Below are 25,905 nucleotides of genomic sequence, written 5' to 3'. Positions count from 1 at the left end.
GATACAGGATCATAAGCCGGGACCGCGGCAACAAGCATGGCGGTGGAATAGCCATCATCCACAAATAATCCCTCCACTGCACAGCATCCACTGAGGACACCACCCCGTAATGGAACACCTAAACTGCCAACTCAACCCAGAAGCTCTATCAGAAGCACCCTGGCATACAGACCACCAGGGCCACGGCCTGCCTTCTGCGAGGCCATCTCTGACTTTATTGCCCCCTAGTCATTAAATCCAGGAACTTCATCTTCCTCTGGAATCTTAACTTCCACCTCAAGTACCCCAGTGACCCCATCACGGCCAGCCTAATCGAGATCATGGACAACCTAGGCCTAGTCACCGACCCCATGTACATCGCGGGATACACACTGGGCCCCATTTTCACAGCCAGCAATAGGATCGGATACAGCCACACCTCGGAAATAACTTGGTCCGATCACTCAATCTTCACAGCCACCCCTGACACCTACAGCACCCAAGCATACATCCCCTAGAGGAGCTGGAACAAGGTAATTGACGACCTCTGGACTGACACCCTCGGCTCATCCACCCAAGACACCACCTCCAACCTCGCGGTGGCTGTCAAAAACTTCCACACTTGCATCACAGAATGCGCCAACAGAGTTGATCACCTTCAAACCTGCCAGACCAGACAGACCCACCAAGCACACCAGCTGGTTCACCCTGGAGCTCAAATCCACCAAACTCACCTGCAAATGACTCAAAAGGATCTGGCGATCCAGCAAAGCGCTCAACGACCAAGCCTTCTTCAAACAGGCCCTAAACCACTACCACCTACTCCGGAAAAAGCTAAAAAGTATTCCCTGACTGCCCGCCTTGAAGCAAGCTCCAACCTCAGCAAGGAACTCTACAGCATTGTCAAATAGTGCTTTCGGCTGCTTGGTGATTTGAAAACTATCACCCCCTCCCAAAAACTCCGCAACTCTCTGGCAGGCTTCGTTTACAGCAAAATCTCCGCGATCTACGAACACTTTGACTCCCAACCCACTATCCCCTACTCCCATGACCTCTTCACCCTCACCGACTCCACACCCTCCCCAAATATCACAGCTTGGGATCCCTTCACCACACAGACAACTGCCACCATCATGAGATCCATCCAATCTGAGGCAGCCGGTGACCCCTGTCCCCATCACATGTTCAACCTGGGGAACAACCCCATCAGCAAAGAACTCCCCTAAATCCTCAACTCTCCATCTCTACAGCCTCCTACCCAGCTAAATAGAAACATGCGTAGGTCAAACTCCTTCTTAAGAAACCTTCCGCAGACCCACAAGAAGTCAAGAACTACTGGCCCATCTCACTCCTGCCCTTCCCTACAAAAGGTCAGAAAAAAGCAATGCGCCACCAACTCACGACCACCTGGAGAACAACAACCTTGTTGACCTCTCCCAATCCGGATTCCGATCAAATCACAGTACGGGGACCACCCTGGTCACAGCCGCTGACGATATCAGGCCCCTCCTAGAACAGCGGGACACCACAGGTCTTGTCCTGCTCAATCTCTCAGCAACATTCGATAGTGTCTCACCACACCCTCCTAAATGGACTCCACCAGTTGGGAATCCGAGGGGGATGTCCTTAAATGGATGGCATCTCTCCTCACTGGAAGAACACAGAGTGTCCAACTCCCGCCCTACACCTCGGACCACAAGAACATCATCAGTGGAGTTCCCCAAGGCTCCTCTCTGAGTCTCACCCTGGCCGCCTTGGTCAGAGCCCAGGGTATGAGCATCATCCTATACACAGACAGCTCACAACTCCTACTCTCCCTCTCTGCTTGCCCCACTAACACCAAAGCTAATTTTCACCAGTGTATATTCAGCATCGCCAGCTGGATGCAAAGCAACTGCCTCAGACTTAACACTGACAAAACAACGCCCCCCGCTGCATCATACTTAACAACAGATAAACACCGTATCCTCATCTTGCTTCCTCACTCTACGCATGCATTGGAAAATCTTCAAGTGGATACCCATCCGTATCAGACGCACATTCACCCAGGCCCTCATCACCAACTGCCTGGACTAAGGGAGCACCCTCTACTTGAGGATTACCACCCGGCTTCTAAGCAGGCTACAAACCATCCAGAATGCAGCAGCCAGGCTCATCCTCGACCTCCAGAGATGAGCCCGTATCACTCTGCACCTCTGATCCCTCCGCTGGCTCCCCATACACAATAGATGTAAGTTCAAAATGCTGACTCATGCATACAAAGTCCTGCACAACTTAGTGACAGCCTACCTCAACCCCAGACTGAGCTTCCACCAACCCACCAGACTGCTGCATTCCGCCTCCCCCGCCCACACTTCTCAGTATCACCGAAGCAGGACAGGCGGTCGCTTCTTCTCCTACCTTGCTGCCAAGACCTGTAACAACCCCCTCCATCTTAGGACCCCCCCCACACTGCAAGAAGTCAGAAATGACGTTAAGACCTGGCTGTTCGACTGACAGCGCCCAGCAGCATAATACCCTCACACTGCCCCTTTCCCTCCCCCCACCCCTCCCCCGCCATCCCCCCCGGCGGCTTGATTCCCTCACGGGGTGATAAGCAGTGCTTTACAAATCCAGATTGATTAATTGATACTTGGCATGTTACTAACACTAACTCACTTTCCTGGCCTTGCAAAGGAACTGGGCGCCGTTATTAATTTGTACATAACTAATTGTATACAATGTGGTATAAATAACTGTATCATCCCAAAAGATCGTCTTGGGAACCTACCATCAGTGCTGCTGGATTCAAGCTAGTTGGCTGATGAGGGGTGATGCCCCGAAACCGGTCCTAGGATGCTTGTTTCTGGTCCAGGGAGGACCTGGCCTGGCAGTTCGATCTGGACTGTTCCCATTGGGCACAGGGTCAAGTGTGATTTACAAATGGCTGAGTCTAAACTGGAATGGCATGGGGAGCAAAAAAAGTATGGATTAAACTCTGATCTATGTGACTGGGGTTGAATGCTTGATTTGTTGAGCATTCCGTCCGTCAGTTGTTCTTTTTTCATTTGTCACCCTAAGTGGGAAGGGTATGCCCAGATGTGGGCCCCGGGCTCACTGTGCCACCAGATTCAGGCTGTCCTGGCTCATGAGGGGTAATGCCTCGAAACCAGTCCCAGGATGCTTGTTTCTGGTCCAGGGAGGATCTGGCCTGGCAGCTCAAGACTGATTTGCATATGGCTGGGTCCAAACTGGGGTGGTGTGGTGAGCAAAAGAATGATGGATTTAAGCACAGATCTCTGTGCTAGGGGTGAGTATTTGACATTGTTCAGCATTCCGTCCACCTGTTCTTTTCAAAAATGTGTTTGAGTTGCAGGAAACTTCCTGCTTTCCCTGTGGCTAGCACTTTGAGATCACTAGAGCTGCGGTGGATTCAGTCAAGTACAAAATCTGAATGATACAAAGCTGACACTGTCGCAGTCACGTCAGCCATTCGTAGATGCATTTTGGATTTTGTTTTTTTGGTTTGCATATACATTAAGCTACTAGGAAGGAGGGTTGGGCACGCCAAAACAACTTACCTGAAAGAGGTACCATCTGTCTGACTCTTTTTGAAGCATGAGAAAAACACATTTCTTTGCATCAAATGCTCACTTTACTGAATAGATGCTCACACCTGCATGCATCCTTTATGTCTCAGGTTTAAATATCAAAAAATAAACTAAAGCATTTCCTGTGCCTTTGGGTGATGACTGTGTGTGAACAGCAAACTACGGGTTTCATTTGTAAGTATATGCCACACAAACCAGGACAATTGTTCTGTTGGTATGAACTTCAACAGTTCATGCAGTTTCTTTTTTTTTTTAAATCTATTCTTTTTATTAAATACAGGTTCATCTTTCCACAACATGGTTACATAACATGAAACACTTCCCCATACCATTGATACATCTGAGTTAGGTTCTTCAGTACTCCAATTGTTAGCACAGTGCTCTGCCCAGAATTCTCTCGCTCCGTATTCGATCAGCTAGAGTCTAATGTTGACGCACTTGGGGGTCGGGCACATATATTTCCTCTATAAGAGTTCCATTTTTCCCATATGCGTTCCCATTTCTTCGGGCACCCCCGATGGATATATGCTGCCCTTTCTACCACCATTACTGTGTCCATATCTCCACGCCACTCTCGGTGTGTCGGTGCCAGCTGTGTCCCCCAGTGTTTAGCTATGTTGCGTTTGGCAATCATGATCCCTAGTGTCGTCCAGTCTGGCATTGCATGATTAAGGTCAGTAGTTTCCCAAATATTTAAGAGACATCTCTTAGGTTCAGGGGTGACCGTCGCTCCACAAACTTGTGTGATTGTGCGCATAATTGCGCCCCATTAGTGCGTTATTACAGGGCAGTCCCACAGCGTATGATAGAAGGTGCCCACTTTTCCGCACTGTCTTAAGCAGTATGGATTCTCTGTCATCCCTATTTTATGCATGATGTGTCTCGTATAGTAAATACGATGGAGTATTTTCAACTGGACTAATCTCAATTATGATGATATTGCTACGGTCCGGGGGAGGAGAGGGCCTCTTGCCCGTCCGTTTCATCAAGTTCCCCTACGTCTATCTGCCATTTCTCACGGTGAAGATCATACAGAGAACCTTTCACGTTCTCCCTTTGGCATTCTGTGAGTTTTCAAAAATACTATGGACAGTATATTAAAGTTCACTCCAGGCCACACTAGAGAGTCTCTCCAATCATGGAGAGAGCCGGCTGCTCTGATCCCGCCCTCTTACATGCAACATTTTCAGTCATCCGCAACATTGAAGTTTTGCTCATGTCTTTCATCTCTGGCGCTCCATGAGTGAGGAGGTGTGTGGTCGTTGAATGAAGGAACAGACGGTGGGGAACTCTAAATCATCAGGAAAGCCTCCCACTTACATCTGGAGTGATCTAGCCCTTTCCTAAAAGAGTAACCTGGGCTTCATTCTCTCTTCATTTGTAGGCCACCAGATCCGGAAGCCTGTTGCCCTCTCGGTAGCTGGCCAGGAAGAACCCTGCGTCATGGAGCCCGGCGAGCCCTGTGCAGAAGGTAATTGCAAAACGACGAATGCGATAGCTGAAAACTCTGGTCCAGGATATAAACACAGCACAGACTAACAATTTGTGGACTTCTTGCTACTGTCATTGTGGCATTGGCTCCTCCCTTAGTGTCTCTCCCTGCTTTCATGCCGCCACCAACACCCATTGAACTCTCTCTAGCCGTAAAAGATTATAAAGGTCTGTGCGAATAAATCTATAAGTAAAAAAGAAAATACAGATCAAAGGGAACAGAGTTCCACGTAGCTGTCCGAGGACAGTGAAAGCCATCCTGCCCATCTGTAATGCGTAAACCTATAATGCAGGAAATGTAACTCCCACCCTAGAAAGCCAAATGAGTAACACAAGCGTACTGAAATTGTTATTTCAGATCACTTGAAAGAAGCTTGATGCCAAAATACTGACCAATCTAAACTCAATCGTTTTATAAATAGGCACGCCAAACCCCGTTTACGCAGTCAAGTCAAGGAGTAGAAGAGGCCATGGTAACTGTAGACTGTTGGTTAATGGGTAGATACCTAGGGAAGGTACTTTTTGTTTTTCCTTTATTTGCAGGATCTAATCTTCCCTAGATTGTTTAATAACCCAACCTCTTTTCTTACTGGAGTGATTGGAGAGCAACACAACCATGTTAATGGAGCAGTCACCGAGCAGCAGGAGCGTGTCCTCATAGAATGTGGCTTCGGGGTAGGAGTAACTTTGGGGGGCTTCTGTGTGTATGCTCCAAGTGTCCTAGCAGGTGGGTGCCCACAAACACCAGGTGACCAATGTCTCCCTTTCTTGTCCTCCACCATCCTCGCCTCCCCTTGCACAGAAGTTCTGGCAGACAACTGAACTCTTCTTTCTGCCTCCTGCGGAGTCCTGGGCATCCCCACTGCTGGAGCTTTTCCTACAGCGTCTCATATGTGCTGGAGCAGTGTTATGGAGATCACCGTTGACACATTCTGCCACTGCACAGCCATGTCTAACACAGGTCTTAGGCCTGGGTCGTAATAAGAGCCTCCTTAAGTGCCACGCTGCCTACATAACACTTCCATAACAGCCTGGTGGGGGACCACCCTCATCGTAATCACCATGCGAAACAGCAACCTAATACCACAAATCTCACCAGCCGGGGGTTCGGCACAGAGGGTTGAGGAATTATGGACCTGTTGCATCCCTTCCAGTCCCTGCCCCATTTCTGCCTGTTTTAGGGAAGATTGTGCTGCTGCCTTTGCTGTACCTGTTCTGTGTGTGATTGATGCCTGAACTGAGGGTAGAAGGCTGGAACAAGATCTGTAAGACGAGGCAATTTTGAGGTCTGCAATATTGCATACAGGGATGGGAGACGCAACCGAGATTGCTTGGTGCTATTGAGGTGCTGCTTGATTGGGGTTTGCTTTGGGGTATGGCTGTGTGATAGTATTGCATTTGACATTTGAGCACAGTATGATCTACAATAAAAATGAGGCAATGCTTGAAGGCCTTAAAGATGCAGCATAGCAGTTGACAGGCTATGGGTGGCCTTGGCTAGGAGCAAGGGGGTTTCAGATCTGGGGATTTGCAGTTTCTTTTCTTGATTTTAGCTCATTTGCTCTCAGTGATTTCTTGGGTGCACCATGATGTGGAGAGCTTTTCTTGTGTAGGTCATTCCTTTAGAGCAAGTTAGTGCTTGCTTCCCAGATAAGGTTGGCTAAGTGCAATAGAGGGCTAACATCGGCTTTGGAGTCAGTTGTGTTTGCCACAGTTTTTGCTTGCCTGCGGAGATGTGTGAGGGTTAATTGCACTCCCCTGTCTGTGCTTTGGAGGTTTGGGTGACCAATGCAAAAAGAAAAATTGATGGACGGAATGCTGAACAATGTCTTACATTCACCCCAGTACAAAGATCTGGGCCTAAATCCATCGTTTTTTTGCTCCCCATGCCATTCCAGTTTAGACCCAGTCAAATGCAAATCAGTCTTGACCCTGCTCTCCATGGGAACAGTCCAGCCTGAACTGTCAGGATAGGTCCTCCTTGTCCGGAAACGAGCATGCCAGTACTGGTTTCAGGGTATCACCCCTCATCTGCCAGGGTAGCTTGACACCAGTGGCATGACCCACGTCTGGGCATACCCGTTCCACTATCAGGACGACAAATGCAAAACAAACAATTGATGGACGGAATGCTGAACAATGTCAAACATTCAGCCCAGTACAGAGATCTGGGCCTAAATCCATAGTTGTGTTGGTTCACCGTGCCATTCCAGTTTGGATTCAGCCATATGTAAATCAGACTTGACCCTGCTCTCCATGGGAACAGATAAACCTGAACTACCTGTGAGAAGTTGGCCTGGTATATGCTGTCCACTAGTTATAGTGGGCACCCTGTACCAGTCCAAACAACCCCTTATTGGTTATAGGTTAAAGACAACATTCATTGAAAGCTATCCTAGTGGTAGCTATGGAGAGCAGCCTTCAGGCTAAGTCTTGAAGGAATGTAAAGCAGCTTGTTTTACCAGTCTATAATCTCTTGAATGATCAAATGAAAGGACAACCACACCAGGTATATATATCTAAAATATATGTATTTATTACTAAACACACCCTCCTAGGCTCTTTACGAGACTAGAGGTCAAAACACATAAGTTACACTTCAAATATCACAGTAAAATAGTACAAATACACGTCAGGCCCTAGGGGAGAGCCAAACCATATACTAAAATAGTGGTATAAGATCCAAAACTTAACTAGACACAAGTCCTAAAGCCTGTAGAATTGCTGAGACCCCAAGGAACCACCCAAGGTAGTGACACAGGGGACCCACGGGGGCCATGTGCAATGTGAGAACACAGCCGTGAGCTCCCGTTAGCTTCTATGGGGAAAGTCGCGGTTAGATTTTAAAAGATTAGGGACACTTGGAAATGAGTCAGGACCAAACGCTTTTGGACTTAGGAAGTTCTAGGGGTGGAAAATGTATTCTTTATCTTGACACTCGCTAGCCATTTTGTACTCTGTGAAAAAGTATGTCTGTTATCTTGCCATTCGCTCCGCCATTTTGCGCTTCACCCACCCTTCATCACTGACCTCTCTGTATCACAAATGCTCTGTGGCTTCACATCTTGATGCACCTCACCTCTGCACTGCCCTGTTTCTGACCTGACCTACCGCCACCTGCCTGAACTCATGCTAAACCAGTGGAGCAGGACTATCCGTGCCCATGTTTGCCACAATCTGACTGAACTCTTGCTAACCCCAGTTGAACAGGACTGTTCACCCGCGCTTACTGTCCTCACCCTGCCCTTCGCCCTGCAGGGCAAGACAGCTACCATCTTCAGACTTATCCGATTGACCTCTGCTTGTTCTGTAATTATGGGTTTCACCTATGCCCTGCAGGGACCCAACAGTGACCATCTGCTAGCTTATCAGATTGACCTCTGCTTGTGGTGTAATTATGGGTTTCACCTATGCCCTGCAGGGGCCCAACAGTGACCATCTGCTAACTTATCAGATTGACCTCTGCTTGTATAATTATGGTGTTTATTGTTTACTGTACACGTCTCCCTTTGTATAATTATGGTGTTCATCGTTTACTGTACACATCCCCCTTTGCATAATCATGGTGCTCTTTCTTTACCGTACACGCAGGGGGTGGGGATGAAGGGTATATAAGACGTGGAACCAAAGTGCTTGGCAGATTGCCTCCTCAGACAAGCTGCGGGTGTCTGTTGCCGATGCTCTCTCTCGCCATCTCATGAGATTGCAATAAATATCCTTTCTCTCGGCGCTCCAGTGTTGGTCTCAGTTTGTATCCCGGACCCGTGGACGAAGGGTGGACCCTGCACCTTTGGGTGGTCTTCCAAGGTGACCCCCAAATCCACATAGGGCCAACACCCATGGGAGCACCGCAGTACTTGTGTTACCTCACCCAGGGAAGCTGGGTGCATAGGTGTCAAATGATGTCGGGTCGCGTCGTCGATTTAAATGGGAGCTGGCAAGGAAATGCTGCTGCCGGGAAGATGTGAAGTGTCCAAAGAGATCCAAGCCTGGATCGAATTTGAAGAACCTGAAAGCAGAGGGGACAGAGTCTGGGTCACTTGCCAGTGACCAGGAAGGCGATAGGCAGATGCCCACCGATGTCGGGTGATTTCAGGTGAAGCTTGACTCTTCAGCCACGAGGACCAGGAGGCGTTGAGGATGACCAGGAGCTGTATTTGAGCTGTCCCACGAAGGATGTCGAGTGCTGCAGCATCGGTGCCCGGATTGGACACAACAAGCCTTGGCAACAGCAACCCACGCAGAAAGGAGAAAGATGCTTCGGTGCAGACCAGCAAGGTCTGAGGGACTCACCACTTGGTACGGAGTCGGGGCACGTCTGGAGCAACCAGGGAAGCCCAAGGAAATTCAAAGTTACCCCCTCAGGGACCCACCAGTTGACGGACCAGGGATCGTGAAGTGACCTCGAGAGGAAACACAAAATGGCAGCCCACGGGTCACTCGGGGTGACTAGGCCGACAATCTTCAGTGGATCCTCTGCGCGAGGTGGGGGCGACAAGTAACCCCAAGCACGACTTCAAGAGACGTCGAGAAGTCAATGCACTTGCAAAAGTGCACGGTGACCAGGAGTTCTGGTTCCACGCTACTCATGAGGGCTGCGGGTCTCAGCTTTGCTGGGGACTCGGGTCAGCATCTGAGATGTCTGGAAATCCTCTTCCTGGGTTGCAAATACTTCGGAGTCCGGTGGGAGCTTTGGAAATGCTGACCGGCAAAATGCTTTGTTGGTGCCTGCCAAGCAGGGGAGTCACTCCTTGACCCCAAGGGAGATTTCTTCAGTCCTCTAGTCTCTAGTAGAGTGTCGAAGTTCCAGGATTTAGCTTCAGAGTTTCGTCCAGGGATATCTAAAGTTCTGATTACAGAGGTTCCTTACTTATACCTAAGGAAGGGGTTGGACTAGCTCTAGGGACCCACCTATGGGAGGGTTTTGAAAGAGGGGTGGCTACACCCATTTCCTTTGATCAGTTTCGCGCCAGAGCAGGGGCTGGAAGCCCCTGAACCGGTTTGAGCTGGACTATGCACAGGGACACCAAATGTGCCCCCAGTGCAGGACTTCAAAGCACTCAGAGAGTCCTCCCTCCTATCCCCAATACACATAAGCCTGTCTGGGAGGTGGTTACACCTCCCTGTGACAGGAAACCTATTGTCCAGGCCTCCCCTGCTGGAGTTTCGGTCAGCAGCAGGAGGCCAGACCCTTGTCTGTGGCTGCAGCGTCCATTTTGTGATGCCAGGGCTCTATTAGATTTCTACCGGGTATACCAGTACTACCATGTCTCTCCCTCTAGAAGGGTGGGATCATATCCTCACATCAAGAACTGATGTGGGGGTATGATTCCAAGGTGTTTGACACCAAACACAACATGTTTCCGTGCAGTCAGTCTAAAGTTCGGATTAACCGTTTAAGATATAAAGCACTTAAGAGTATATGGTCAAGCTGCACCACTGACAACCCCGGCGAAGAGATTCCGAAGGCTGCAGAGGGGCTCAGCTTATGCCTTGGCACCCTCTCACATATAACCAAACACCCTGCCTTCAGGATTGATAAGGCCTGCCATAGGGCTGACTGATAAGGTTACCATGTGCAGTGATAGGTGAGGTATAGTGAACCTATACCTCAGTAAGGGGTGCATGCACCACCTTACCCAGGCTGCAGTAGCAGACCTGTGGTGTCATTTTGCATGGCTTCCCAGGGGTGGCACAATACATGCTTCAGCCCCTGGTAGGCCTCTGGGGTACCTATGCCCTCGGTACATACTATACCATATACTAGGGACACAGGAGTACCCCAGAATCCAATCTGGAGTGTACCTAAAGTACATGCAATCAATTTAGAGATGAAGCAGCTAGGCTGGGGCCCTAAATAGCAGGGTCCCAGCCAGACTAAAGTCGAAAAACAGTGAAACACCAGCAAAAAGTGGGGGTAAACATGTGAAGCAGATCCTACTCTCTTACACTACCAGGCCAGGTCCTCCTCGAACTGGAAACAAGCATACATTCATCACTGTTTTGTATACTTATTGTGTCGCCCTAAGTGAGACGGGTATGCCCAGATGTGAGTCCCGTGCACACTATCACTGGAACCAAGCTGTATCTGGCTGATGAGCCCATAATTAAGTAGAAACCAGTCCTGGGTTGCTTTGGTTCCGGTTTTTGGCGGACCTGGCTTGGCAGTTCGGACTGGACTATTCCTGTTGGAGCAGGGTCAAGACTGATTTGCATATGACTGGGTCCAAACTGAGGTTGCATGGTGTGCAGAATAACGATAGATTGGGATGCGGCCCAGAGTGATCACCAGTGGTTGGGATTAATTCAAGCATTCCATCCATCATTGTTTTGTATACTTATTGTGTTGCCTTAAGTGGGACGGGTATGTCCAGACGTGGGTCCATGCTCACTGTGGCACTGGAGCCAAGCTGTACCCGGCTGATGAGCCCATACCTAGGGCGAGACCTGTCCTGGGTTGCTTGTGTTCCGGTTCAGGGAGCATCTGACTTGGCGGTTCAGGCTGGGCTGTTCTTATTGGAGCAGAGTCCAGACTATTTTGCATATAGCTGCTATCAAACGGAGGTGACATAGTGTGCAGAGCAACGATTGATTGGGATGCGGCCCAAGTGATTACCAGTCGGTGAGATTAATTTAAGCATTCCATCCGGCACTGTTTTGTATACTTATTAGAGATTTGGGCGGCAGAGCTGTAGGCAATCCCAGCTGTACTCCAAGGAAGGCTAAAAGATGACTTTTAAACTCGCTCTCCGCCGCAGACACTCTTGGATGATTTCTGAGCTGTTCTTTTCCGTAAAAAATCATATTCTATTTTTAGGCAGCTGCATTTCTCCATACCTTTTCTTTGTGAGATTTCCAAAGACCAAGGGCCTTAAAACTCTCAGTAATGCCGAGGCGTGGTCTGTGGGACTACTGCACTGTCAGAAATTACTAGGCTTTTGGTGGACGATTGTCTTGTGTGATTTTTGCATCACTTGTTATTTAATATACATTGTTTTTTATGCACATACACCAACCAGCCTACCGTTATCTGTAGATGTGACCACTGTCGTAGTAGGAATTATATAATATAGACTTTCTACAAGCTTTGTGGTGAGTTGCGAATCGAGTGCAGGGGTTATATGCATAGGTGTGACTTGAGATCTTTTCCAGGGGCATCATTAAGACCCTGGTCAGCACACGTCCAGTCTTGTAAACCTTCCCGAAGTTTAGGGAGGTCTTTAAGTGGGAGAGGTTCTTAGTGTCCCCCAAAGGTTTAGATTATTTAGTGAGGATTTGTGACTCTGTATTTAGGCATGACCAAATGCCACGGTCTGCTTTTTGGGGATTGGATTTTCCTAGACCTTCAGGTGTGGAGCTCCAACTCATGACTGATGTGTAGCCCCTGTAAACAACCTAGTATTCCAATTATAACCATGCAAATCTGGACACATACATTGTCTTGATACTCAAAGTACTCTGCAGTGAGACCAGGTCCAGGCTTCGAGAATACCACAAATAGAATACATATGAGCACTGTAAAATGCTCTAGATTAAGCTACCATCTACCTGGTTTGCAGTGATTCTGTGTGAAAGAACATGCAAATTCAGAATTATCTTCATTGTTTTCCTTGGATTTTTTTTCTATTTGAATCCAGGTCTAATATTGTTTTTCTTTTTTTGTTTGCAGAGAAAGGATTGTCATTGGAGATGACTCTGAATAACACAGAAGCCAAAGATATTTTGAAAACGGAGGCGTCTTCCTTTGAAGAGGCTGACAACGCCATCACCGATGGGATGGTTCCCCAGTACGCCAGACAGTACCAGCCGACGGGGTTTGGAGAGCGTGAGGCTTGGCAGGCTGTTACACAACAGAACGAAGCGGAGGGTGTGACCGGGGACCTTACATACATTAGGATGACTCCGATGGGTGGAGGTGGAGTTCCAAGCCACTTGCACTATATTGAAGAGACAGCCCATATCCATAGTGAGCAGAATTACCAGGCCACCGGAGAATACGTAGAGCCCCTACCAATGCACACTGGAAAAAGTGACCTGGAACTAGTTGATCACTTGAAGATCCAAGATGAAGTGCTGACACGTGGGTACTTTGCTACACAATCCACTAATTGTTTGGACGGCAATTCAGATATATCTCTTCCTCGAATAATTGCCTGCCACTCCTTGTCTTCCTCTGCCATGCCCATCAACAATCTCCTGCCTGTGGAGAGGGACTCGCTTGAAATACTAGAGGATGGAATGATACAGGACAACATGTTGGCAATTCCGGACCATGAGCTCATGCAGGGGACCTGGGGCCTGGTCCAGTGCCCCTTCTGTACCAGCACGTTCAGAGACCCAACAGAGCTCCTGGAGCACCAGAAATCCCACACCCAGGAGGAGCAGTTTGAGCGCATCGATCATGAGGTGGTCCTGGCTGAGTGTCAGGAAGTGCCCGGAGATGCTAAGATCTACCAGTGCATCGTATGCGACCGGAGTTTCAGCAAGCAGTCGTCCCTGCTGACTCACCTACGCATCCACACTGGGGAGAAGCCCTTCAGCTGCCACATGTGTCAGAAGACCTTCAACCAGCGCACCAGCCTGACTGTACATCTGCGCACCCACACGGGTGAGATGCCCTACCCATGCGACAAGTGCAACCGAAGCTTCCGCCAGAAGTCCAATCTCACCCATCACCTGAAGAGCCACATCACTCAGGACATCCTCAGCTACCTCAAGGGTGTGGAGAACTTCGACCACCAGGTAGAGCTACAAGTTCTACACCCTGATCCCTCAAAGTACCCCCAGCGGTGCAATCAGAGCTCCGCTGGGACTGTTAATCCAAAGATAAGCACTAGAATGACTCAAGACCCCAAAGACCGCTTCATTTCACACTCCGCTCAAGTGTTCGGGGTAAAGCCCACCAACCTGGAAGGTACCTCGAGGTTGCCCTTTGATCTCGCTTCCCACCTGGAAATCCCTGCAGGAAAAAGGCCCTACACTTGCAGCAGCTGCTACAAGAGATTCACCCACGAGTCAAATCTCATTGTTCACCAGCGGATCCACACAGGAGACAGGACCTACAGGTGCCACGAGTGCGGCAAGGAGTTCAGTCGACGCACCAGTCTGATGGTGCACATTAGGACACATACTGGGGAAATGCCCTACCAATGCCGTCAGTGCAAGAGGAGCTTCAGACAGCAGTCCAATCTCATCTATCACCTGAAGACCAACAGCGTGCAGGGCGTCCTATCTTGCACCGAGAGCACAATGGGTGCTGGACTGCTGAATGGCCGCAATATTGTTCCCCTACCAAGGATCAAGTATGAAACTTCTGGAGACTTACACATCACTTCTTCACACATCAAGGTGCCGGTTAGGCCATCAGAAGACTTGCTCAGGTGGCCATCATCTGGGGCCCTTAAATTTATACCATCTGGAAACATACCAATCCCGAGTTCACCTGTTGCTGTAAAGGCAGAGCCTTCTGAGTATACACTCAGTAGTCATTCACATGTAAATTCTGATTCTGCACTCTCCCAAAAGATACGCATGTGTCCTGCACATGTCACCGGCAAGCCTAGCACCCATGAGCACCTGCTGCATATCCAGGCACATGTAAACGACCAGTCCCACCCCTCCCAGGGGCTTCCCGCCTGTCGTCCACATACAAACTTTAAACAGGAGCCCTTGGATCAACCACTTAATCAATCCCTTGTGAACTCAATGGTTACGTCCTCTCTAGAGCCACCCGCCTCTCATTCGTGTGTGGACACTCAGCCTTCCGAGGGAGTCCTGATCACTCCACCTCTCACGGATTTGACGTCTAAGCCCTCTCAGGAGTTATCTGCTTCTCCTTCACTTGTGGATCCTCTGCCTTCCGAGGGAGTGCTAGTTTGTTCCTCCCTCATAGATATGATATCCAGTCCATCCCTGGAGCTTCCACTTGGTCCTTCACTTACACACTTCCAGTCTCAGCCGAGTGGGGACTTGCTCATAAGTTTGTCACAAGTAGATGGGGGCCCGGAGCCTGCAGAGCGCCTTCTCAGCAGCCCTTCTCTAGTGGATGTCAAATCAGAGCCCCCTGAGGAGCTGCTTGTCAGTGGGGGTCCCACAGCCTCCGGGGATCTGCTTACCCATCAGCCACATGTTGCTGTTAAGCCTGAGCCCCCTGATGAATTTCTCATCCCTTCCTCACGGGATATATCGATGTCCACTGAAAACCAGCCATTCAGTCCAGTCCATATGGATATTAAGCCTGAGCCCGGGGAGGACCTGTCGATCACTCCTCAGGGAGAGCCTCCCTTGGTTCCTTCACAGAGTATTCCTGCATCCACCCCTGTGACGCAACAAGGCCATTTCAACAAGCAGACACTTTTGATGGGCCCTGTGACACGAGAAGGCAACTTTATTAAACCCTCTCTTTTGATGGCACTTCCACCACCCGGAAAGCGCAAACGAGGCCGGCCTCCCAAGTACATGAAACCAAATGTTATTGACAGAGCTTCGAACTTTTTCGAAAGCTTGATGCCTCCTGTTAGTATTTACAAATGTGAACATTGTCCCAAACATTTCACCCACGAAGCCAAGCTGCATGCCCACAAGCGCATGCACCTGGTTGAAAAGAAGCACCCATGCCAGGTTTGCGGGAAGAGGTTCGGCCACCGCACCAGCCTGATGGTTCACATGAGGACACACACCGGAGAGATGCCCTTTGAGTGTAAGCAGTGTGGCCGGCGCTTCAAGCAGCAGTCAAACCTCCTCTACCACCTTAAGTCCCACACTGTGCATAGCTACAGGGTACAGAATGTGGAGGGCTCGGTTCCTGGTGGTTCCCAGCATGCAGGCAAGGCTGATCAGGTGAACGGTTGCTTGGCCATTACTAAAATGCAAGCCTACATGGGGGAGAGGACGTTTAAAGGTGTCATGTCGGAGAGGAGTACCAGTCAACAGTTGGATTTTCTAATGCATCACCGGTCGCGTGGCAGAGGCCGACCAAGGAAATACTTCAAATTTAAGCCGAACTTTGGTACTCATGGCAACCCCTTATCCTGCCAGAGGATGCCTATGGCGAAGAGACCATACCGATGTAGAAAGTGTCCCAAGAGGTTCAACCACAAGTCTAACCTAGTAGTGCACCAGCGGATCCATACAGGGGAGCTGCCCTACCCTTGTGACCAGTGCGAACGAAGCTTCCGCCAGCAGTCCAACCTTAGTCACCACCTGAAAAGTCATGTTCTGCTGACTGTAGGGACTGCCAAAGACCAGGGTCAGCACAGAACCTTTCATGGGTACCAGATAACTTTAAATGGGCTTGCAGAAATTGCCAAGGGAGAACTCATTACTCCTTCAGGTATAGACATTACAACAGGCTTGTATGTTGGGAGGGACAGTGAATGTGATAGTGTAAAAAGTAATTGTTCAGTCTTAACTGGGGGCACCACAACAACTAATATCAAGCTGGAAGAAGACCTTTCCTCCCAGCTTCCATTTTCTGTTGAACACCGGCCTTTCAAATGCAACGAGTGTTTCAAGACTTTTAACCACATCTCCAACCTCATCGTGCACCAGCGGATTCACACTGGAGACAAGACGTATCGGTGCCATGAATGTGGCAAGCACTTCAGTCAGCGCACCAGCCTAATGGTGCACCTGCGGACCCATACTGGGGAGATGCCCTACCAATGCATGCAGTGCAAGAGGTGCTTTCGGCAACAGTCCAACCTCATTTACCACCTAAAAAGCCGCACAGTCCAAGGAAAGCTGGCCTGTAAGGAAGGTGAAGACCTCCCTAGCCAAGCAGCAGCTGGACGCAGCTCCCAACAGACGCTCAAGCCTGAGGCATCTGATGAGGTGCCTGAGGCCCCCTCACACCCAGAGGTGAAGGCAGAGGACGGTGCTTGTGGTGTAAGTCGGTCACCATCTGTTGTGGAGCCACGACAAACCCGTTTGCGAGAAAGACTGCAAAATGCCAAGAGTGAAGAGGCCGACCCAACTGAAGATGCGAAGTACAAGTGCAGCGAGTGTTGCAAGACTTTCACTCATGAGTCCAACCTCATCGTTCACCAACGGATTCACTCGGGAGACCGGCGCTATCAGTGCAAAGAGTGCGGCAAGGAGTTCAGCCAGCGCACCAGCCTCATGGTGCACCTGCGGACACACACTGGAGAGATGCCCTACCAGTGCCAGCTGTGTGAGAGGAGCTTCAGGCAGCAATCTAACCTCATCTACCACATGAAGAGCCACAAGGCTCCTCGCCCCCATGGTAGCTCACAGAACACTGCAGAACCCGAATCCTCATGTGTGAACTCTGATAAGGCTTCTGCTCAGGACCTTAATAACAAGGTGACTGCTGGAGACAGCAAGCAGCAGGCACCCAGTCAGCATTTACCCCACCAGGGCCGCCCTAGAGGAAGACCACGAAAGCATGTGAAGTTAAAGGCCTCCTGTGGTAAGCATGGTCGCCTAGTTGTACTCTAAAATATCTTCAGTGTTATTTTTACTTTAGTAAAACATACTTTGTCTTAATCACATAATTTCTGTTGGGGAAAACCGAGGCGTCGTTCCTTCATGGACTATCGTGCTTGCTTTCCTCTTTTGTTTTGGGCAATCAGAAGTATCATCTGGGCCAAGTGGAGCTTCAAAAATCAGTGTGTGTGTGCTGGGAGAGATCAGGGTATTTTTATTGTACACTGAACATACCAGATTTGTGCTGATGGACGGAAAATCTGTATCAAGTAGCTAAATTTGAATTGGAGATGGCCTTCTCGTGGGTTGCATTTTTGGTTTAATTATTTAGGGGCCCATTCACAAAGGAAATTACAGCAGTAAGTGTATGTTAACAGCTGAAAATACTTTGTTTATGCCTGCCAGGAATTCATATAGGGATTCCTGGTGGGCATAAATGCATTTTCTACTGTGGATGTCTCTGTCCAAAGTGCTGTGAAATCTGCAGTAGTAAATCCCACTTGAGTGGTGGGCATTCCAAGGCATGGTTTGTCTTGGAATTTTAGGAATACACACAAACGTAAACGCCTTTGTGCATTACCAAATTCCAATCTGGCCTCTTTCCGCCCTAGAAATGGCAAAAGATTTCCCCACTTGCAGGATGGAAAGGACAATGGATCAACCCCCAGGTTTGCAGAGGGTTTAGAGAAAGAGCTTTCTCTATGGGGAAAAATGTTTTTTTTTTTTTTTTTGTCCCCTGTGCAAAAAAAAAAAAATCTGCACATTCCCGCCATGCTAAGCCGTATAGAAATCTAACCAGCGGATCCCCTAGGGATGTCCCTTGACATTCCCAATAGTACGCCTAGAACACGCTGCCTGTGCAGCTTTCTAAATGTACTACTGCGAATGCTGGTGAGTTGCTAAAAATCCTACATAAATGTAGTGGTGTCTTCCACAGTGTTGTCTACTGTAGATGTCAGATTTGTGTTAAGCGAGAAGGCTTCCTTTTCATACAGTTCCTTCTTCAGTTAGGAAGTGATTGGAACATTAACGCAGAAGTAAGACGCAGGAGACGTTATCTCTGCACATGGTATTTTGTTAATGGGAAGAAGGTGTATCCCTTCCTGATTTGCTGACAGAAGCACTGGTATTTATCATACGTGTTAATAAGTCCTTGTTGACCATGCTTCATTTGTCTGACTCTTAATATGTATGTTTCTGATCCACAGGTGCACACAGAAGAGAGCTACCGTGTCAGTAGCGAGTCTAGGACTACTTCCACTCGCATGCTCACCCGGAGCGACCGCCTGGGCCAGTGTTGGGGCAACTGTGTAGGAACATTTCAGCAGCGTTCTGACTATCTTGGCCAGGGGAATGAAAACTTCCAGGCTAAGACAGCTTGGATCAAGGATTCTGAAGGACACTTTGAGGTGAAGGTCAGTCTTCTACCTCTCCCGGGCCTGGGCACAGGTGACCACTACACATGAGGAACGGAGTCCGCCCGTATCCCAGGACTGTTACAAAGCACACGCTGACTGATGCAGGGCTGGATCGTGGGCCCAATGTGGTCACTCATTAAGTAAGAATCCCAAGTAGAGGTGAGAGAAAGCTGATAGGAAGCTATGCCCACACCTCCTCCCCTACACCATTTTGAGGTATTGCAGAGCACCCCAGCTGTTTCTTCCAGCTAGGATGTTTGATGAGTTTACATCTTCAAGGTGTAGTGACTCGAGGCCTTATGCACAGATAGTGGGATCAGGAATTCTTTGCAGCACAGCTTGAAAAATATTTATTAGATAGTGGAGTTTGAAAAATATTCACTAAATAGTGAAGTGGAATGCTGGGTAGGTCCATCAGTAACCTCCCACTAGGAAAATATATTAATGTGGTGAACGTCCTTCAAATAATGGTTTCCCAAGTAGTACCTAACCTCAAATCAACGATGGCGGGCAAGAGTGATACCGAGGCCCGTTAACCTGTGGCGCCAGTTGTTGCTTGCGTCTTCCACTTTCTGAATGACAACTTGAGAGTTAACAAAGCCACAGTCGTTACCATGCTATCTTGGAATTTCCTTACAATGTTCATCCTCAAACCATCACCTAACATGGTTCGCAGATGAGACGCTTATCGCTGAAATGAGATGCTTGATTTGATGAAGTGATCTTGAACTCACTGATTAGTACATCATTCATGCTTCTTTGGTCACATCTTCTAAGGTAGCCTGGAGGGAGTGTCAAGAGAGAGACCTTGGGCCAATAAGCCAGCCATCACGGCGTGAGTCATAAGAAAGCTGTTTTTTCTGGAGGACTGATTCTTGAAGTTATGGTTTTGACAACCGCTTTTAGGAATAAAATATTGGGTAAGTTGCTGCAAACACTACTTTATCGAGTAGTCCAGCTGAGCATAGACTGGTGATCATGCTCCCAATTGAATCTTCTTCATGCGGTCCACTGGCGTTTCGACTGCTTTTGTATGTGAAATGGCCTTTATTGGTCTGGCTGCTGCAAGTAGATAGGAGCACGTTAATCCAGTTTTTGGCTGGATGCTTCCTGGTGGTGAACTGCCTACTTTGATGCATTGAGTGGTGTAGGGTCTGAGTCCTGTCTGAAGATGAAGCAATTACATCCTTTCAAAGCTTTCCTACATGCCTTTTGTTGCATGTGGGTGGGTATTGGGGGGCCTGTGGATGTTGCTGCTTAGTTTCGTAGTTGAGTCTTTAGTGAATGGACCACAGGTGTGTTTGATTTTATGCCTACAAACTGGCACACGCTCTCGGTTGCCAGTATACTTGGAAGGGGCAAACCGTGAGTAAATCTTCCTAGTTTATTCTTCCTAGTAGCTGAGAGTAGCAGTAGCCCACGAGTTGCACACAGAAGGGATGGTCATTATTTTTTTTTTTTAAATGTGTTTATTGACTGCATACAAGGAACAGTAATATACAAATCCGAGTGCCATCAACCCTAGGCCCGCCATTTTGTCTCATCTCGCAATCGATCATATCGGCTATCCCACATCCCGGAGGCCGGGCATCACCGTGCTAAACTGAATAAACACCCAATGCTTCCCGAGTGTCCCTCCAGTTCATCGCTTGCATGCGGGGCAGACCCCCTGTCTGCGGTCAGGCTTTAACGCGCTCCTTTCCCCAAAGCTTAGGGGACAGTCACTCTTTTTATGGCCATAAAACTCCAAACCCCCTCCCTCCCCTCACGCTTCCCCCAACTCCCCCAACCCACCCTCCCCAACCAAACCCCTGAGGTCCTAAGTCAGTCGCAGTATCGCTCGCATCCCGCACTCAGCCGCCACTCATCTTCATCTAGCGTCACCCGCCCGAACACCTCCTACGGGGGCTCCCTCTTCTGCCACCTCCGTGTCAGGGCCCCCATCCGGGCTTCCTGCTGCAGCCCCCCGCCCGCTCAGATAGTCCTCATACAATTCCCAGAAGTTTTTAGGCCTGCTACGCGGCGGCAGCAACTCGCTGAACCTCTCCGCTTGGGTGCAGCAGTACAGCACATCGCGTTTCCACCGCTCCACCGTGGGCACGGGGCCACGCATCCAGCTCATCGCCACTCGTCGTTTCGCCACTAGCATCCCCATATCAACCAGGCGTCTGGCCGCCCTTGGTACACCTCTTGAATGCCCCAATAGCGCCACTGCCGGGTCCGGAGCCAGCTCCACCCCCGTCACCCCAACTATCTGTTGGTATACCGCCACCCAATAGTTGTATATGCCCGGGCATTGCCACGCCAGGTGAAGGAAGCCAGCCGTCGGGTGTCTGCAACGTTCGCATACAGAGTCTTCACGCAGCCCATATCTATGCAAGCGCTCCGGCGTGTAGTAGTACCTGTTGAGGAATTTGAAATGTACCAGCCGGTGTCTGCCATGCAGAGAGATGCGTCTAATCCCCGTGCAGCAGTACGCCCACATTGCATCGTCAATGGTAATACCTAAGTCCCTTTGCCAGTCCAGTCTGCATTTTGCAAACTCGTGCACCCTATGAGATTGCGCCATTCTGTACAGCTTAGAGATCAACCCGCGGGGGTTGTCATTCTTAATTATGTGTGTCAGTTCCTGAACCTCCGCCGGCTCCTCCATATCACTCCCCAACAACTGTCTCCAGGCCTGCCTGACTCTGTAATACTGAAAACGCTGCAATTGTGTGCCCTCCGCGCCCGAGGCTGCCACCGCCGCCCACGTCTTGACTTGGCCGTCAGCAAACATGTCACCCATGGTGTGCACTCCCATCTCCTTAAGCGCTCGCCGCACTCCCTCCTCCTTGCAAGGGGCCAGCCACACCGCCCAGGCAGTGGGCATTGCCGGTGAATACAGCTGCGCCCCAGAGTCGCGCTGTAGTATACAGTTCCAGGCATGTCTAGTGGAGTTCAAGGAATCAAGAAATCCCGTGCGGCGGTCCGGATGCTCAAAAATGACCGCTGGGAGCGGCAACGGCGCCGCAAACAATGTCTCCAGTCTGAGATACGGGACAGCCTCACCCCCGTGTATCCAACTATGCGCCTGAGCTCCCTGCGCCACCCGGTAGTACAGCTCCATGTCGGGTGCCCCAAGGCCACCCATCTGGTAGGGATGGTCATTATTTATTTTCTTTTCTGTTTATCCAAGATTTCCTGGCTGCTCTTTTGAAAACTCAGGTTTGAACATTATGCTCCTGCAACGTTCTGTGTTGGGGGGTTGGCAGAAAATATTATTATTATTGAAGCCCTGACTGCGAGCCTTCTAAGGCTGCAGCTCCTTTGTCTGAAAGACATAGCTTGCAGACAAAGAAATATGTTCTCTGTTCGACCAGATCCTGGACAGCACGTGCAGAGGTGTAGCAATTCTCAGCATATTGAATTTAGAGTACTTTTTCGGCACAGTGCAATGGAAGAAAGATATGTGGCACAATGGATGCCTCTCTTGAAGGACCGTGCAATAGAAGGTCTTAATCTCTGTGATTGAGAGCGTGTATCGTCTTACATTACAGTTAGATTTCAGTCACACTTTCACATATGTAATTATCTGGTAGCATGGTAAATCATCAATTAATCATATGCAAGACCTGGTAAAAGGATGTGATGCACTTCCACATTGATATCATCCCCACACACATGCAAAGAAATCATTAATGCTAACACAGCCACCCTCATCCCTGGAAGTGCTGGAGTAGATGTTTCTTACTCATGGTTTGTATGAAGTGGATATGATCAGGAGACCAAAAAAAACCTTAGAAGTTCTTGACAATGGGCATGCCATGCCTCACAGACCACATTATCTGGAGGTCCTAGAGAGGTGATTCTGGCCCATTCTTAACTTCTCATTATGAAATCCTGGGTTAGAATTGTATGCCCAACCCCTCACGTTCATCTGCAAGAAATGTAAGGCTAGTGACCCATACCCAAACGACAGTTGAAATCCACACCAAAATCCTCGGTTAAATATACATACCACCCCTACCTCTCATCTGCATAAATGATGAGGCCGCTGATCCATGTCCATACCAACTGTTAGCCACAAGAAACCCAGGGCCTTGAGGCCAGTACCCAACTTTAAGCACTTGTCCACAAGAAATCCTAGGCTAGACATGTACATTCAGCCCTGGCTCTCATCTACTGGAGATCCGGGGATAGAGATGGGAACCTAGCCAATACCTGTTATCTACATTAAGTCTTAGGCTACAGCCCATGCCAACCCATAGCACTCCTCATGGGAACCCCTACTCAGCCTATGGAAGTGGATCAGCAGGCGTTAGAAAGCAGAATTCTTATAAAAAGGGTGTGGTCCTTGTGCACAGTCTTCATCCTCCTGAATTCCGAAACCCGTTTTCCCATCGACTTTGAATGAATATTGCATTTAAAGCCCATATTGCCTATTCAGTTTAGGAAAGAGTTGAGCCACCACCTTTTGAACCCTTTTGATTGCAGTTCTGGATTGCATGCGGAAACCCTAGAAATCACCCTAGCTAGAAAAACTGAAGTCCTTCCTTCTGGTGTGATTAGGAGCTAGGAGGGTAACAGCTTGAGACTCTGAATGCTCCTTAGGGTATGAAAACATGTGAATGGGACCGTCTCCTTTGATTTCCACACAAGTGTTAAATATCTTTGTGAACATTTTAACCAACATGTTCAATATGTAGAGAGCCCTTTGTTGCAAAGGTATTCCCAAGAACAGATCTTGTATCTGTATGTTATCCTTCTTGGAGATTGAACTCTAATTTGCAAAGGCTATATCAACAATTCTAATTTCTCCTCGGCAATATCAAGCAGAAGTTGAATTTGTTCACTCGGCTAACAGTCCCAGCTGCTGAGTCAACCATTATTGTAATGGCGCACCTGAACAGAAGATGAATCGGTTCTTTCTCGCGATAGACTCATCCTTCGAAGGATCTAATATTCTAGGAACCTTTCCCACAAGACAATGACTTGGTTCCTTCTGTATTATCGACTCCCTGTCTTGAGACCACCTCTGCTTACGGCCTGTGCTGGACGTATTACCATAGTCAGTAGCTGGGCTTGAAGGATCTGCTTCATCTGTGATGACTTCCCCTCTCAGGAAATGAACCCTCCTAATCACTGGGCATTGCATCTTCCATGGCAAATGTATCCTCTGCATTTGCACATGTCCTAGAAGAGCAGATTGTGGTATTTCAAGCTGCACGGAAGCCTTTTACCTACGGCGATCAGATTAAGGAAAATCCACGCCCCTCCCCTCACTCTGCAATAATTGTCCTCCATGTTTTTTCTTCCCTTCGTGGATCCCAGTTGTGATTTACTGCCAAGGAAACCCTCTGCCCTGAAACAAGAACTAACCCAGGGGTGTGTGTATCTTGTATGTGTTACTGTTGTTTGTTATCCCCAGGCATATTCCTTGTAATTAACCATTCACTAATAAACTATTATTACATCGTGTTACCAAAAATTAATAAACACCATAATCAACCTGATTTAGTGGCTCCTTGGTGTATGATTTGTGGGGCTGTTCTTGGGAGAGGCCAGTACATTTGTATACTCAAAGACCTTTGAGGAAGACCCGGCAACTGCTAGATGGCTACTTCGCTGGTGAACTGATTCCGATGATTATAAACATGTTTGTAGCATATGATGGTGTAGATACACATGTTCTGCATACTCCTGCAATCTAGTGTTGGTCTCGGGCGTTTGACAGTTGTTTTTCTTTATAGAAAGTCTTTCAAGTTACATGATGTAGTGTGACTCCTCCCTTAGCTGGCAATGAGCATGGGCACCAACTCCATGTTCAATTGTTTTTTTTTTTTGCCATGGTGTTCTGATGTGTATTGTGTTTCTTCACACTTTAACTCAGACCCACACAGTGATATTCGATTACGATCATCTAGAAAACCTTTGTTGTCCACATTCTTTTCGACGACAGCCTCCCAGAGACTGACTTAGCCATTGACCGTCACCATCCCGACTAGAGGGTCTCAGGCACTCTTTTAGGCGGCACCCACCCCCTGTTTTCGACCGCTTCTCTGTAGAGAAAGCCCTCGTGATGATGGCACAGATGCCATTCCAATACTGTCCTCAGTACCATGCCAAGTATTTGTGGTCGAACCACTATAGACACCATATTTTGGTGGGTCATCACCAGTGTCCACATGAGACGCCACGCCTTTATCCCATTTCAGGCTTTAAACCAAAGGTCCAGCAACATCTGTCCAACCTGCCCTTCTATGGAGAACATCTGTTCTACTCGCAGGATGATCAGAAGTTAAAAACAATCAAGACGACTCTGCCACCTATGGGCTCCTTTTACAGGCAACTACACTGGACTGGTTCTAAAGCAGCTTCACTGGACCCTACTCCCTCATACCAGCAGTACTAGAAAGCATACCACTAGTAGGTGGCACAAGGGGTGTCTACAAGGACAAAAACTACAAGGAGCCTCCATCTTCAAACATTGACTATCCTTCCCACCTGCTGGGACTACCTCCGCTTCATGGTAAGTAATCATCACTACCAGATCAAGGTACACATGTTTAGCGTCATCACTGCTCCAAGGGTTTACACCAAGTGCCTGGCAGTAGCCACATACTGGAAAAGGGGTGTATCAACGTTATCCCTTACCTCACTGATTGGCTGATCAGGAGTGCAAGCATCAATGCCTACAGACACCCAGGCTTCCATCTCTATCTTGCTCATTCTCAGGCTCACAATAAATGCCACCAAATCACACCTACAGCCCCTTAAAATCCAGCCTTTAAAAGGGGCAGTGCTAAACTCAGTCACATCCTACCCAAGAGGGTGCTGGCCTTGCATCAGCTCACACCTCTTTTTCAGCAAAATCATTAATTATCGGAACCTATATGCGCTTTCTGGGCATGCTGGCGTCCTGTATCACTATAATACCGCATGCCCTGCTCCACATACACGCGCTACAACAGTGCCTCTTAGCTCAATGCCCACAAAAA

General features: G+C 48.7%; 1 protein-coding gene across 2 annotated transcripts in view; it reads left to right on the top strand.

Annotated features, from left to right (window-relative positions):
* Positions 1-24,420, top strand: part of LOC146808837 (uncharacterized) — a 105,670-nt gene extending 81,250 nt beyond the window's left edge. The window contains exons 3-5 of one of the 2 annotated variants that reach the window (XM_085615658.1): positions 4,954-5,040; positions 12,730-17,490; positions 18,716-24,420. In XM_085615658.1, coding sequence (XP_085471784.1) covers positions 4,954-5,040; positions 12,730-17,490; positions 18,716-18,747 — 4,880 coding nt within the window. In that variant the 3' untranslated portion in view covers positions 18,748-24,420. The remainder of the gene's footprint in view (positions 1-4,953; positions 5,041-12,729; positions 17,491-18,715) is intronic. The other variant, XM_085615659.1, reaches the window with a different exon arrangement.
* The last annotated feature ends 1,485 nt before the right edge of the window (positions 24,421-25,905 follow it).

Source organism: Triturus cristatus, chromosome 7, assembly GCF_964204655.1.
Source record: "Triturus cristatus chromosome 7, aTriCri1.1, whole genome shotgun sequence".
Classification (NCBI taxonomy): domain Eukaryota; kingdom Metazoa; phylum Chordata; class Amphibia; order Caudata; family Salamandridae; genus Triturus; species Triturus cristatus.
The sequence above is the reverse complement of the archived record's forward strand: the minus strand, read 5'-3'. Positions and strand labels throughout refer to the sequence as shown.